The following is a 14,165-nucleotide window of genomic DNA, read 5'->3' on the forward strand; positions in this document are numbered from 1 at the left end:
GACGACAGTTCCTTGGCTCCAGTCTCCGCGGCATGGTTGTGTCGCATGCTGTCACCAGTTGTGCTGTTAGCACGTCGGCACTCAAGTCTTGGGGACCATCACACCAATGGAGCGCTTCCACGAAGAGACCCTCGTCGAAGTACTGCAGCTTCCATTTCCTTCCGTAGGACCGGCTGCTCCTATCTGGTACAGGGGCTCGTCTCCCGATGCTGTACCGGATCGCTTGGTGATCGCTATGGGTATAGTCCTCACTCACCCTCCAGTTCATGTCGGCCGCCAGTCGCGGGCTACAGAACGTAACGTCGATAATGGACTCACGACCGTCTTTGCGGAAGGTACTGCTGGTTCCGCGATTCGCCAGCCTAACGTCTAGCTTTGCCAGAGCTTCCATTAGGCTATACCCCCTAGCATTGGTGCATCTGCTACCCCACTCGACCGACCACGCGTTGAAGTCACCTCCGATAACGATCGGGCTTCGTCCGATCAGTTCATCGGTCAGACTATCCAGCATCTGCTGAAACTGCTCCAAGGTCCATCTTGGGGGAGCATAGCAGCTACAGAAGAAGGTTCCGTTTACTTTGGCGATCACGAATCCTTCAAACGCCCTCGAGACCACTTCCTGTATGGGGTACCGCCCCATCACGTGTATCGCCGCCATTCTTGCTGTATCCGCGGCCCAGTTTCCGTTGTCGTGAGGAACTCGGTACGGTTCTGCAATAATTGCCACGTCACACCCCGTCTCCGCGGTCGACTGCCACAGCAGTTGCTGTGCAGTGTCGCAGTGATTGAGGTTCACCTGGGACACCTCCACTACTTTTTGCCCGAGGCCAGCTTCTTGTACACCGGGCAATTAAAGCCACCCGTCGCATGGCTATTGCCATCGCCTTCTTTACAGAGCACGCACTTCGGCTTATTTTTGCAGTCTCTTGCCATGTGGCCTTCTCTACCACATCTTCTGCAACTGTTGGTTCGATCGGGACCGTCGCAATTTCTCGCCTGGTGGCCGAAACCCATACAGCGGAAACACCTCGTCATCTGCTGGGTCACTCGAGGAACAGGCCTCAGTGGGCACACCGACCATCCTACTTTGACCTTGCCGGCTTCCAGCAGCTTAGACGCCGAAGGCGTCGATAGTCGGACCGACGCAATTTGCGTGCCGCCGTAGGCTTTCCTCAACCGGATTGCCATCGATGTCGTGCGGTCATCCAGAAGAACGATCAGCGCATCTTCTAGCTCTTCCTCCGTCGTGATCTCGTCCAGGTTCCTGCACTCAATCGTTGTCTCCGGCGATAGCGCCCTTACCTTCGACTCGTAGCCTACGGCTTTCTCGACGAGGGACTTAAAAGCTGAGCTCTTGACCGCGGGGTCATTCTTCAGCTCAAAAAGCATCGCTCCGGTCTGTGTGCGCCTGGTTTTAACCACGTTCTCGCCAAGCTCCTTGAGTTCCGGATCGGTTCGTACTTTCCGGAGGAGGTCTGCGTACGAAACACCTTCCTTCACCTCGACCACCAAAGCCTCGCCTTTGTTACGCTCCCTGCGAAACTTGGGTTTTTGGGTGTCCTCGTTCTGCTTCCCTTTTTTCTTCCGCTTCTTTTTCTTGACCTTCTCCCATTCCTCCTTCCCTGGGTCTGGTTCTGGCTCCTTCGCTGGGTCCGGACTGTCTCCATTCCCCTGCTTCTGCTTCTTTGCGTCCTCCTCCTCTCCAGGCGTTTCCCTGTCCCTTTTAGAGCCTGGGCCGGGCGGCGTTTTCGGTTCTTTCTCCCGTAGCGCTTCCTCCTCCAGTTTTGCGTTCAGCGTTTCTTCGGCTCTTTCAGCTCTGAGCTTCAGTGAATTCCGCGTCACCACCAGCGAGCTGTTTTCGCGCTCTGCGGCATTCATGGCTGCCTTGACTCCATTCACCATCTGCTTGATTCTGGTGTGGACGTTGTTTTTGTCCTTGATGAAATCAAAGAGTTCGTTAACCCTCCTTCTGACCTCCTGCAACGCGGTCCTTCCGAGCAGGACTCCGTCCTGAGGGGTACTGCCGGCGAAGTTCAACAAGGATGACTTGGGAGTCTCCTCTCCAATTACTCCTATCTGCTGACTCGAAGCAGCCGCCTGGTTCAACACTGGGGATCTCAACACCTTCCCGCTTCCACGGAACGCGCTCGCCACCCCGCCTGCTGTGTCGCCGCCGTTTGACTCGCCTCCTGCCATTTCGACGTTTGCGTCCTCTTCTACCTCCGTGTTTTCCGATGCTTGGGGCGCATCGGGACCCTTTTGTTGGTTTGTTTCACTTGTCTTCATTTTGAATCCCACGAGTCGCTAGGGAAATACGGTCCGCTGCGCCAGTGCCCTGCCGTGACGCAGTAAGGGCAAATTACGTGTGGGGTTCGCCCCTGTGCCCCACAGGCTCCGTTATCGACTGGGAATTTGTTGAACCCCCCCAGCCATGCATCCCTCGACACGGGTCGCGTCACATCTTGGATTCGGGGTTTGGTGAGGTTTTGGGCTAAAACACTTATAGCGGCGTTCGATCGCTTGACAGAGGTGTTTACGGACCCATGTGGTTTTTTTTCGAAGAAATTAAACAGAGCCCTTGTTCAATTCCGCCACGTCCTAGACATCCTCCCGCTGCTGGTCCGGGGGCGATGCAATGAATGTATGCAATCGCCGACAGCTATCCGCCTACTGCAACCCGCCCGGTAGCTGGCAGCTAAGCTCCGCAGGGACCCTCACCTGTCCCCACGGTTCACGGGTGTGTGTGTGTGTGTGTGTGTGTGTTAGTGTGGTTCAGGCCCCCTTGGAAATGCAAAAAGTGGTCAAAGACCGTTGCATTGTTGATTAAATTATTGTTTTATGTCCACTAAAGCTCCCCTGAAATTTTCAGCCAATTTGGTTCAGGTTTGGTCACAGCTCTGGGACATTTAAGTTTGCATGGGATTTTCAACGTTTTACTACGGGAAAAAATCTTTTTTTAGTTTTTACTGCCTCAACAATCAGTTACCCATTCAAGTAATTAGAACTAATAAAATTTATGTAGATTATTGTATGGGGAACAACTTTTCAGAACATCACAGGTTGATCCGAGTAAATCTGGCTTAATTATAAGTGGTTTAAGCTATGGGGTCGTAATTGTTTTTTGCAAAGGGCCAACACTGGCAATTTTTTTCCTAATTTTCATCTAGGCGCTCACTACGATTTGTTTTTCATAGCTTGACAACTTTTTTGTTGTTGCTGTCAAACAATTTTTTCAACTGCAAATGGAAAGGTCTTTTTTCAAGTCATCCGTACAATTTGACCAGATTTTCTCGTTTTAGGTTCCTCAGTGTCCAGCGAGGAGTGGAAATTTTAGTCTTACTCCAGTTTGTGCAACGATCCAATTAAAAAAAAATAGCCCGACGTCTCCGGAGTTCTAAATGCCCATGTGTCGTTGATGGTCAAACACACCAAGGGTCAAAACCACATCACGTTCAAACGGAATCATCATCATCAAGAACTAAGATGTGGAATGTAAAGCAGCTCAATTCAGTTAAAAGATCGCTAGCAAAAATGTTGAACCGAGTGTTGATTTTGAACATTAAATTTATTCCAAATCCTGCTATCTATCGCATTTGTGACTAAAGACTTGCGCGGCCTCATAGTTACATGCTACCAGGCAAGGGCACCGAAGCATAAAACTCAGTGAGGGTTGGGGGAGGTCCGAATGACTCCCAATTTCTCTCAAGGGTCGGCATGCGCTCATGCTCACGAGGCAGGAAAACACAATGTGTCGCTTCAAGATAAACTCCTCGGTTTATTCTCTGACTTCACTTTATTACACCGGCTTCCTCTTCTACCTGAACTCCTATCCTTTCCCACTATCCCACTTCCTTACAGGTTACCTCCTACCTCGACCTGATTCTTTCCGGATACCGTGGGTGGATCTTCTACTAATGTGAGGCCCATCAGCTTCACCTGCCGCTGTTCTGCTTCCGGATCTCCGGAACCGACCTCTGGCCGATTCGTTCTGCTGCTTGCTGGCCTGGGGTTGGACGGTGAACTTGACGGCGTCCCAGCGTCGTTGTGGTTGCTGCTGCAGTCTTCGCTGTCCCCTTCGTGTGTCTGTCCCTCGCGCCCTCGAGTATGGTGATGGACTTGAGCCTCCACGTCACTGAAGTTCCGTGGGAATTGCCCGGTTTCCGGCGCTGGGTTTGAGTCGTGGGACAGGTCTTCCGGAACCAGATGGTTCTCTGTGTGGTTTGTGGTTCGGGGGGTTCCAAAATGGAGGACGCAGACGATCTAGCGATATCGGCTAGTCGCAGCTCGTCGATACCGCAATTGACGACGGTAGACGGTGACGCTCGCGATCACGGATGTGTGCTGGTCACTCGCGGTACTTATCAGGGTTGTTGGAGGGTTCGCGGGGAATTACCTGGAGTTCTTGGAGTTCTCGCTTCTCCCAGTCTCCTCTGTCCTCCGTGCAGTCCTTTGACCGCTTCCTGGCACTGGCACTTCACAACACTCCGTCGAGCTGTAGTCGAAGCTACGACGGCTTTCGCGACTTGTCGCACTTCAATACACCGGGTAAATGGCCGATGAAAACCCGGGCCTTATCCCGCGAACCTCTGATCCGGCGAATCCTGGAAAACCCGCCCATCATCATCATCAGTTTCGCCACCCCCAATGGCTGGAGACACTGGAGACATAAACCGACTCGTCTTACTATCCACGAATACACGCACTCTCCTGCCTCTGTGTCACTGGAATTCTCCCACAACACACCCACTGATTACACATTCGAGAACCATCTCTATAATTAAAATCACATGAAATTAGGCATTTTAACATTCTCTTCCTAGAGTTTCCTAGTATGTGGTATGGCGATTGTCCACGATCCACAAAAAAAAAGTTTTTGTTGTATGGGATATTGTCCACGAGGAGGGGGGAGTGTGCACGATTGATGAAGAAAATACAAATTTTATATAATCTGTGGGTCACATCCATTGATGGCGGCGGCCAACGGGAAAATTTATCAGATTCATTAATCGTAGTCCGCACAAATAAAACAGGTTGGTTACTTTTAACTATGGCGATTAATTGAGGATTAATAAATGCCTGTGCAGAATATTTATAAATATTGTAGAAGGTTTCAAAAAATCGATAATAATTGCTCAAACGTACGTATCTGTTCCCTATTGCGACTTCTTGGCCTTTCACTGAAGACTCTCGTAATAATAATCATAGAACTATTGAGTTATTGGTAATTATTAAGAAGAAATAAAAATATTTCTACCAATTCTAACTACATTATTTAATTCAAGAGGCTGTACTAGTTGTACATGAATAAGGGTTGTTTCGTCTGGTGAAACCTAAATTAGATATAATAACTTGTAAAATCAACTAATTATGAATTCTTAGATTTTACTGTTTGATGCAATTTTTGAAATATCTCAGAAATATTGAACTAATTTAAACTACTGTTTGTGCAGCGAAGAGTTGCGTATGGTTCCTGCTGCTTTTGAGAAACTTTGATAGATAACTTGCAAGTTTGCAATTAGGCCAACCAAGATGCGTCGATGTCGTAGTGCCTGGTCAAGTGGCGCGTTAAGTGCTTTGGCACGTAACATAATTATTTGAATCCCATGCTACAAACCACTATAATACCATTAGGTACGGTTTGGCACACTTAATCAGCACGTTTCGCTGGCGTTTAATTCCTCTCCTCCTGGATCATACAATTATTTATTCCTCTACTTCTGCATATCTCGGAGACAACGTTAAAGTTAATCCGAATTTTATTTTGCCAGATTTTTCAACAACATTTCTTTAATGCTTCAGGTAATAAAATTCCATGCCAGAGCTCCTTCATTTGCGATCTCTATGTAGGAATTCCATTGTTGCCATTCCGTTCCGCATGGTCATCGGCATTTTGAACTCCGGGGACGCCGGATTTTTTTTTATTAGACTGTAATTTCCACTCCTCGCTGGACACTGCGGAACCTTAAACGAGAAAATCTGGTCAAATTGTACGGATGACTTGAAAAAAGACCTTTCCATTTGCAGTTGAAAAAATTGTTTGACAGCAACAACAAAAAAGTTGTCAAGCTATGAAAAACAAATCGTAGTGAGCGCCTAGATGAAAATTAGGAAAAAAATTGCCAGTGTTGGCCCTTTGCAAAAAACAATTACGACCCCATAGCTTAAACCACTTATAATTAAGCCAGATTTACTCGGATCAACCTGTGATGTTCTGAAAAGTTGTTCCCCATACAATAATCTACATAAATTTTATTAGTTCTAATTACTTGAATGGGTAACTGATTGTTGAGGCAGTAAAAACTAAAAAAAGATTTTTTCCCGTAGTAAAACGTTGAAAATCCCATGCAAACTTAAATGTCCCAGAGCTGTGACCAAACCTGAACCAAATTGGCTGAAAATTTCAGGGGAGCTTTAGTGGACATAGAACAATAATTTAATCAACAATGCAACGGTCTTTGACCACTTTTTGCATTTCCAAGGGGGCCTGAACCACACTAGTGTGTGTGTGTGTGTGTGTGTGTGTAAAAAAACGTGGATATCTCTATATATCCACTCAAAATACTGTTCACCACAATGCTGCATGAAAATTCCGGTGGCAGATAATTTTCAGTCCGAAACAACGTTTTACATGAATCAAGCAACTGTCGCAGTGCATTCATGTCAACCCAACTTGATTTGCACGCAGCCTTCACCCACACAACCAAATGCTGCGTGAAACTCATGCCTGAAAAAATCGGGGGCGTGGCATGCAGTCATCTGTTTCTTGGTTTGCATGAAATTCTTGTTATATCCACGTGGAAAATGCTTTGGAAAAAAATCACTAGCATTTTCATGCGACATTGAAGTGAAAAGTCATGGTGATGAATGAACAAAGCTTTTTGAGGTTGCGTGAAAATCCTGTCTGCAAATTTTGAGTCGGGCGTGCAAGTCTGGGACAGTCAGTTAGCTGCTGACTGTCATCAACTGAACATGGTTTCAGTTTTTTTTTCTGTTTGTGCCGGAACAATCTAGCGCTGTTTTTTACGAAGTGAGATTATGAAGTGCAATAGTAAGTATTTTGCCCACGATGCCATCGTATTTTGCCACGAAAACCGAAGTTACAGAGCAACAACGTCGGTGCAAATCACCGACAACAAAGCCAAGCGCAACTTGAAGCAGGAGGTGAGCTAGGCTCACCCGGTCCAGGACATGTGAGTCAAACAAGCTAAGAAGGTAACAAAGGCACTGGTCGCGTGCGGCAGAAGGTGAGGATCGCTAAGGAAGTCTCCCTGGACCCGCGTTCCGCAAGTGATAAACCGAAACGAGAACCAAGAGTGCGTGTGTGAAATTATTCCTTGAAATGTCTCCTGAACCAGAAAATAGCAGAAAATTTTAGTATGTTGTGATTTATAGTGTTTTATGTGAAGTGATAAAAGAATGCCAAAAGAGCAACCTTTTTTTTCTTTGACAAGTAATGACAAAACGCAAAAAAAAAACATTACTTGTAACAAATCCTAGAACAAATCACAAGACACTCGAGGCAAAAACGCATGCAAATAAAGCCAATACATTCTGCTGCACATGAGGATCACGTTAAAATCCAATAAAATGCACAGGACAATGCGGTGGAAGCTACATGAAAGTCCGGTGAAATTCGTCAGAGGCGCATGCAAACTTGATTTCAATGTGTGTGTCAGCTGGTTTTCGGTATGCATGAATTTCATGATACAATCGCATGGGAACAGGTTTGGAAAAAAAATCCACATACCTTTTCATGCAGCATTGTGGTGAACAGTTTTTTGAGTGTCTGATTTTTTTTGAAACTGAGTTCTATTCCTGTTCCAAATCGTTTCACGTTTGAAACAAACTCGTCGAGCAGTTTTATTTCGGTTTCAAAATACTGCTCGAAAAATAAAACTGCAACTCCGCGTTGCGGGTGGTCTGTTTCAGTTCTATTTGGAAAATGAATCAGCTAGAACAAAGTAGAGCCGCGTTGCAAGTAGTCTAAAAATTTAAAGCTGCTCGCAATTTGAAACTTCGCGCTGCAAATAGTCTTATGGGAGAGCTGTCATTTCTACCACTCGAATCGGGTGCTCCATTATATGAATCGAGCACCCACCGTCGAGCAGTTTTTGCCTTTTTTCTACAATGTATTTCTTATGGAGCGAACTGTCAAAAACTGCTCGACGGTGGTTGCTCCATTACTCACGAAAAAGATAACAATGCTTTGCTTTTTTGCCACAAACAGATTTTGAAAATATTATTTTGCCATCAAGTTAAATTCATTTCTGGAGTTTTTTTTTTTTTTTTTTGAAGGGTCCAATAAACCAAATTTGGAAATCCTTAAAAAAAAACTCCAGATTTGCGTTTTTGTGATGTTCCCGAAAATCTGCAAAATCGGGCATGCTTGGCGCCGCGCGGAAAAATGAGAAAATGACGAAAACGGCATAAAACATGTTTTCGATAAAAATGCGATAACTTTAAAATTTCAGCGATGCATACATGTTTTGGTACCAAAAGTTGCGCAGCGCGCTGACAACCCAGTTTTTATTTTCAAAAATCATATCTCGGAATCCTGTTAATGAACACCTCCCATTTGAGTATGTTACGTAAAATTGTCCAAGGAATCCGATACAAATATTTTCAGATTTAGGCTTTTTGATTCAGACACCGTCAAAACGACATTTTAAAGTTTAATTCCACCTTTTCAAAGATTAGGATAGATTTTCGGTCTGTAATTTATTTTTCTTTGAAAGACCATTTAATCACCTTTCATTAACCTCAAAGACAGAAAAAACCGGTTGAAATGATGCGGAGTTATGTTTTTTTTTTGTTTTTTTGCAAAAAGAAAAGACAAAATGGCCACCCTAGCACGGTGTAGGTCACCCTAATGGCCAAACAAAAAAATTTCGTTGCAAATGTTTTCGAAATCGACAACATTGTTTCTTAAAATCGGGTAAAATTATGACGAATTTAGGAAACATTTCAATGCTTTCAAATTCAACAACATTGCGTTACCGGATTTGCTTACAGGATTTCTATCCGTGTAGGAAAAATCATTCAGTGAGAATTTAGAATCGACAAAACATGATTCAGTATACATCAACAAACTTGTTGAACTTGAACAGGTTTGGAAAGCTTGTTCAACAAGTAAAAAGTATTTCTCAAAATAATTAATATTTCTATATCAATCTAATAGTATGTTAAATAACAGTGACTTAATTATATTAACTTTATGGAAATGTTATAAATTTGTTGTAATTCTTTAAAAAAATTGTGAACAAATCTTGAACGAATCAATCATTAAAAGCTTTAGAATCTTCACCCACTACTCATAAAAAAAACGTTACTTAATCCACCCTAGGGTGGTTGGTGCCTTCCTCACATCTAAAGGGTGCTGTCCAAAAAGGCACAAAAGGGCGGTGTTTTTCAGTGTTTTATCAATTTGACTCATTATTCATACCACTAGATTGGGTAGTCAGAGCTTCATATTGCAGGGCACTTAGGTGCTTACAACTTATGATTGGGTAGTCAGATCTCCAATCTAATTCGTGCCCGTTGAAAAGGTATTTTGATTACCTATCCAACGACAGGTCGCATGAGAGATCCGGACAACGTTTTCATCAAAATATCTGAGATCCGGCCTCCAAAAAGTGCATAAATAACACTTAAGTGCTTATAACTTTTGATAGGGTTGTCAGTTCTTCAATGTCTTGGATGCATTGGACAGGTCTTTTGATGACCTATCCAACGACAATTCGCATGAGAGATCCGGACAACGTTTTCATCAAAATATCTGAGATCCGGCCTCCAAAAAGTGCATAAATAACACTTAAGTGCTTATAACTTTTGATAGGGTTGTCAGATCTTCAATTTCTTGGACGCATTGGACAGGTCTTTTGATGACCTATCCAACGACAATTCGCATGAGAGATCCGGACAACGTTTTCATTAAAATATCTGAGATCCGGCCTCCAAAAAGTGCATAAATAACACTTAAGTGCTTATAACTTTTGATAGGGTTGTCAGATCTTCAATTTCTTGGATGAATTGGACAGGTCTTTTGATGACCTATCCAACGACAATTCGCATGAGAGATCCGGACAACGTTTTCATTCAAATATCTGAGATCCGGCCTCCAAAAAGTGCATAAATAACACTTAAGTGCTTATAACTTTTGATAGGGTTGTCAGATCTTCAATGTCTTGGACGCGTTAGAAAGGTCTTTCAAATACCTTTCTAAAAATGTATAGCATGACGGGGTTTCTGACAAAAACCACCCTTTTTACAATCTTCCGGACTTTAGTCAAAATCGTTTTTTTAGCATAACTTTTGAAGTACTTAACGGTGCACATCAACCAGAGTTTTTGCACCAAGATTTTTGTTACAGATATTTTAGTATTTTCGAAACTACGGGAATTATCAATATAATTTTTTATTCATCCCCTAAAGTATTGTCTACTGAGCGATTTACAACAAAATTTGCCTATTTTTACAATCAGATTGTTGCAGGATTGGGTCCGTAAGTTTGTCAATTTTGGAATAAGAATACAACAACTTCCTTGGTTGCTGTGCACCCTTAACTAAACTTCATAATTTTCAATAGGGACTTATGGGACCCCAAGACGGATCGAATGAGACCAAAACGGTCCAAATCGGTTTAGCCAGTCTCAAGATAATCGAGTGCATATTTTTTGGTGCACAGACCCACATCCCTACACACACACACACACACACACACAGACATTTGCTCAGAATTTGATTCTGAGTCGATATGTATACGTGAAGGTGGGTCTAGGAGGTCAAATTAAGAAGTTCGTTTTTCGAGTGATTTTATAGCCTTTCCTCAGTAAAGTGAGGAAGGCAAAACGGGCTGCATTTTAAGATTGTTTGTCCCCCTTTCCCGCTCCTTTAAAATTTCCCCTAAAAATCAAAGGCAGACAAAAATTGAAGAAAAATTTAAATTTTCATTGAAAAAAGTTGTAAAATTGATAGTAAATTATTCAGAATAAATTGTATACGGTAGTTTTACAAGATCTTTCACATTTAGTTGTTGCTTTTAACAACCACTCAACAACTCGAATTTGACTTATATGACGTCACTGAATATGACTTCTTGAAAACTTCTAAGGGGTTGTTAAAATATTACGTTCAGAGATGTGGAGATTTCAGACCAGATTACCAAGTTTATTGCGAAGTGAATATTTGTGATAGGCAATGACATTTTTTTCGTGGTACGGAATAAAAATTACAACTCGTTGCTGATTTGCTTTCTCAGAGTAGCCTCTGCTTTTATTTTTTCTCTCCTGTTTAGATGGTAGAACTTCTTTTTATACAATATTTGTTTTTACTTCTTTTTTTTTGTAATTGATGCTTAGAGTGTGTATGCTTTTGCATGGCGTTTGTATACATCGATTCAAAATGTGATTTTGTGGGATATTCTCTTGTATTTTTGTTGTCTTTTGGTTGGTAAAATACTGCCTTTCAAATAAAAATAAACAAGAACAGTAAGCTAATAGCTCTTGTAAAATTTTGCTAGTCCAACTTAGCTTGGTATACACACATTGAGGGGCCTCTTGCTTCGCATTCGATAATTTCTGTAAATGGGGGGTGGGAACGATTGACCCAGACTTTGGCATCCAGAAAAGTGTTGGTTAATCATTCTCGCATCATGTGAAAATGCGATTGCTCGATGTTGGTTGTTTTTGTCAAACAAAAAACAGGAATTGATGTACGAAAAAACTGTGGAGGCGCTGAAGTTTAAAATGATTTTTTGTTATTTCTGCGGTTCTGCTTATTTACAATTCCTGGGCTCACTGTTATATTTTCTTCGTTCATGAAGCATTTGCTAGCCTTTTCAGTACATTGCGTTTTGATTTTTTAAGGTTGTTCAAAATTTACAGACATTCGAAATATTGGTTTCATTGCTCCAACGAGTGATAACATCTTAATTTTTTTTTGCTTTTAATATTTAACATACTCGTCTTTTTTCAGTTGCTTTTTAAAGGTATAATATTTGGCACATTAGCACACGTCTCCTTTTCTTAGATAACAATTTTACTTTTTTGATAAGTGTGGCACAGTTACGATAGATTAGAATGTCGTATAGATTGTAATTGTAATTTTTAGTTTTAATCTCTCAAACAACAAAGAAAATGAATTACTTGTTAAAAACAAACGTTATAGACAATGGCAATTTAGTAAGTTTTTCTTAAAATTTGGTTTTGGGGGCATATTTTCGCATTCTTCTGTAGTGCAGCGCTGGTGATGGTGGTCGTGCTGTCTTCTCTCCTAATTTGCTTGTGTTTGTGGCTCTTTTTGTTTCATCCGTTCATGTTTGGCGCATTTTTGTTTCGAGGTTTTCCGGGATTGGGCAGGGTCGTCAATTCGGTTTCAGGAGATTAACGCCGTCCAAGGCCAAAATTGTACCGGTTTGGAAGTCGCTTCTCACCCTGCTGGTAGGAGCGTTTACCCAGTCCAAAGTCGTAGTTTCGTCTCTTTCCCAGGCCAAAGTGGTACCGTCCTGGAAAGAAAACTTATTAGTGTATGTCAATCCATCCAGCAGGGCAATCTGGCCAAATCAAAAATCCGAACATGGTTTTAGCATGTACCAAAGTGGTACATATGTGTACCTTTAAGGATTTTTGATGTACTTCAAAGGTTCGATAAGTAGCCTTGCCCTGCTGGAAAGATAGCTGTTTTTTAGAAAACGTCACCAAATCAACTTCATTATTACAGAAAAGTGATGTACCATCGATGTACCTAACGAATCTGTGTTCAGATTTTACCTAAACTTCTTATAAGTAGTACTTCCCTTTATACTTAACTTTTGAAGTACTTTATATATTGATTTTGACAACGGGATCGTGTTCCTTGGAAAATTTTAAGTAAGTTTGAGTATAAAAAGTCCATACTTAAGTTGATTTAGGCCAACTGTGGAACAATTTATCGATTTTTTGAATATAAAGTACCATGCGCCTCCTTTAAAATGAAATTACACTGAATAATAATAAAACCAACATGTATTACAATAAAAACTGAAAGAGAAAATGTTTTTCTAATGCTTTTGCAAGTGTTTGAACATAAATCAATATGTGCATACATACAAAAATGGATTTATAAAACAATAAATTTAAAAGTAGGAGAAGTTGAAAGAAATATTAAAAATAATCAACAAAACTAAAATAAAAGCTGCCCGTTGTCATCACAGACAATTGTACCAATAGAAAAGTGTGTTTCTGTTGTCTGTGAACAATGTACAACACATGTACCAACTTGTACTTGCATGGAAATAATTATTTTCTAATAAAACAATTCGAATATTTGAGAAATTTGATGAAAATTCAAAATAAATCAAATAAACTCAAATAGCAGCTGCCCGTTGTCATCACAGACAATTGTACCAATAAAAAAGTGTGTTTCTGTTGTCTGTGAACAATGTACAACACATGTACCAACTTGTACTTGCATGGAAATAATTATTTTCTAATAAAACAATTCGAATATTTGAGAAATTTGATGAAAATTCAAAATAAATCAAATAAACTCAAATAGCAGCTGCCCGTTGACATCACAGACAATTGTACCAATAGAAAAGTGTGTTTCTGTTGTCTGTGAACAATGTACATCGCATGTACCAACTTGTACTTGCATGGAAATAATTATTTTCTAATTAAACAATTCGAATATTTGAGAATATTCGAATTTTTTTATTAAAAACTAATTATTTCCATGCAAGTACAAGCTAGCAGTGCGTGGCCGAATGGTTACGCTGTCCGCTTTGTAAGCGGATGATTCTGGTTTCGATTCCCATCTGTTCCAACCTTCCATCGGATGAGGAAGTAAAATGTCGGTCCCGGCCTTGGTTGTTAGGCCGTTAAGTCATTCCAGGTTTAGGAGTTGTCTCCATGCCATAAGTACAAACAACACACCAAACCAAGCCTACTCCGGTGGAATCGCTGGCGGCGGTTGGACTCGCAATCCAAAGGTCGTCAGTTCAAACACTGGGGTGGAAGGTTCCTTGGAGTAAAAAGAGGTTTGGGTGCTCTTTCCATTCAAACCTTCGGACTCCTTGGTTCGAGCAGAAACTTGCAATAGAGACCACAAAAGACCCGGGGGTCGTTAATGTGGATGGTTTGATTTTTGATTTTGATACAAGCTGATACATTCGTCAACGGGCAGCTGCT

The 14,165-nt window shown here is 41.9% G+C and overlaps 1 protein-coding gene across 1 annotated transcript in view; it reads right to left on the reverse strand.

The window, feature by feature from the left end:
• Positions 1 to 11,244: 11,244 nt before the first annotated feature.
• The window catches only part of LOC120429165 (allatostatin-A), a 63,163-nt gene continuing 60,242 nt past the window's right edge, over positions 11,245 to 14,165 (reverse strand). The window contains exon 4 of the mRNA XM_039594373.2: positions 11,245 to 12,502. Coding sequence (XP_039450307.1) covers positions 12,381 to 12,502 — 122 coding nt within the window. The 3' untranslated portion in view covers positions 11,245 to 12,380. The remainder of the gene's footprint in view (positions 12,503 to 14,165) is intronic.

The sequence above is a fragment of the Culex pipiens genome, chromosome 1 (assembly GCF_016801865.2).
Source record: "Culex pipiens pallens isolate TS chromosome 1, TS_CPP_V2, whole genome shotgun sequence".
In the NCBI taxonomy this organism is placed as follows: Eukaryota; Metazoa; Arthropoda; class Insecta; order Diptera; family Culicidae; genus Culex; species Culex pipiens.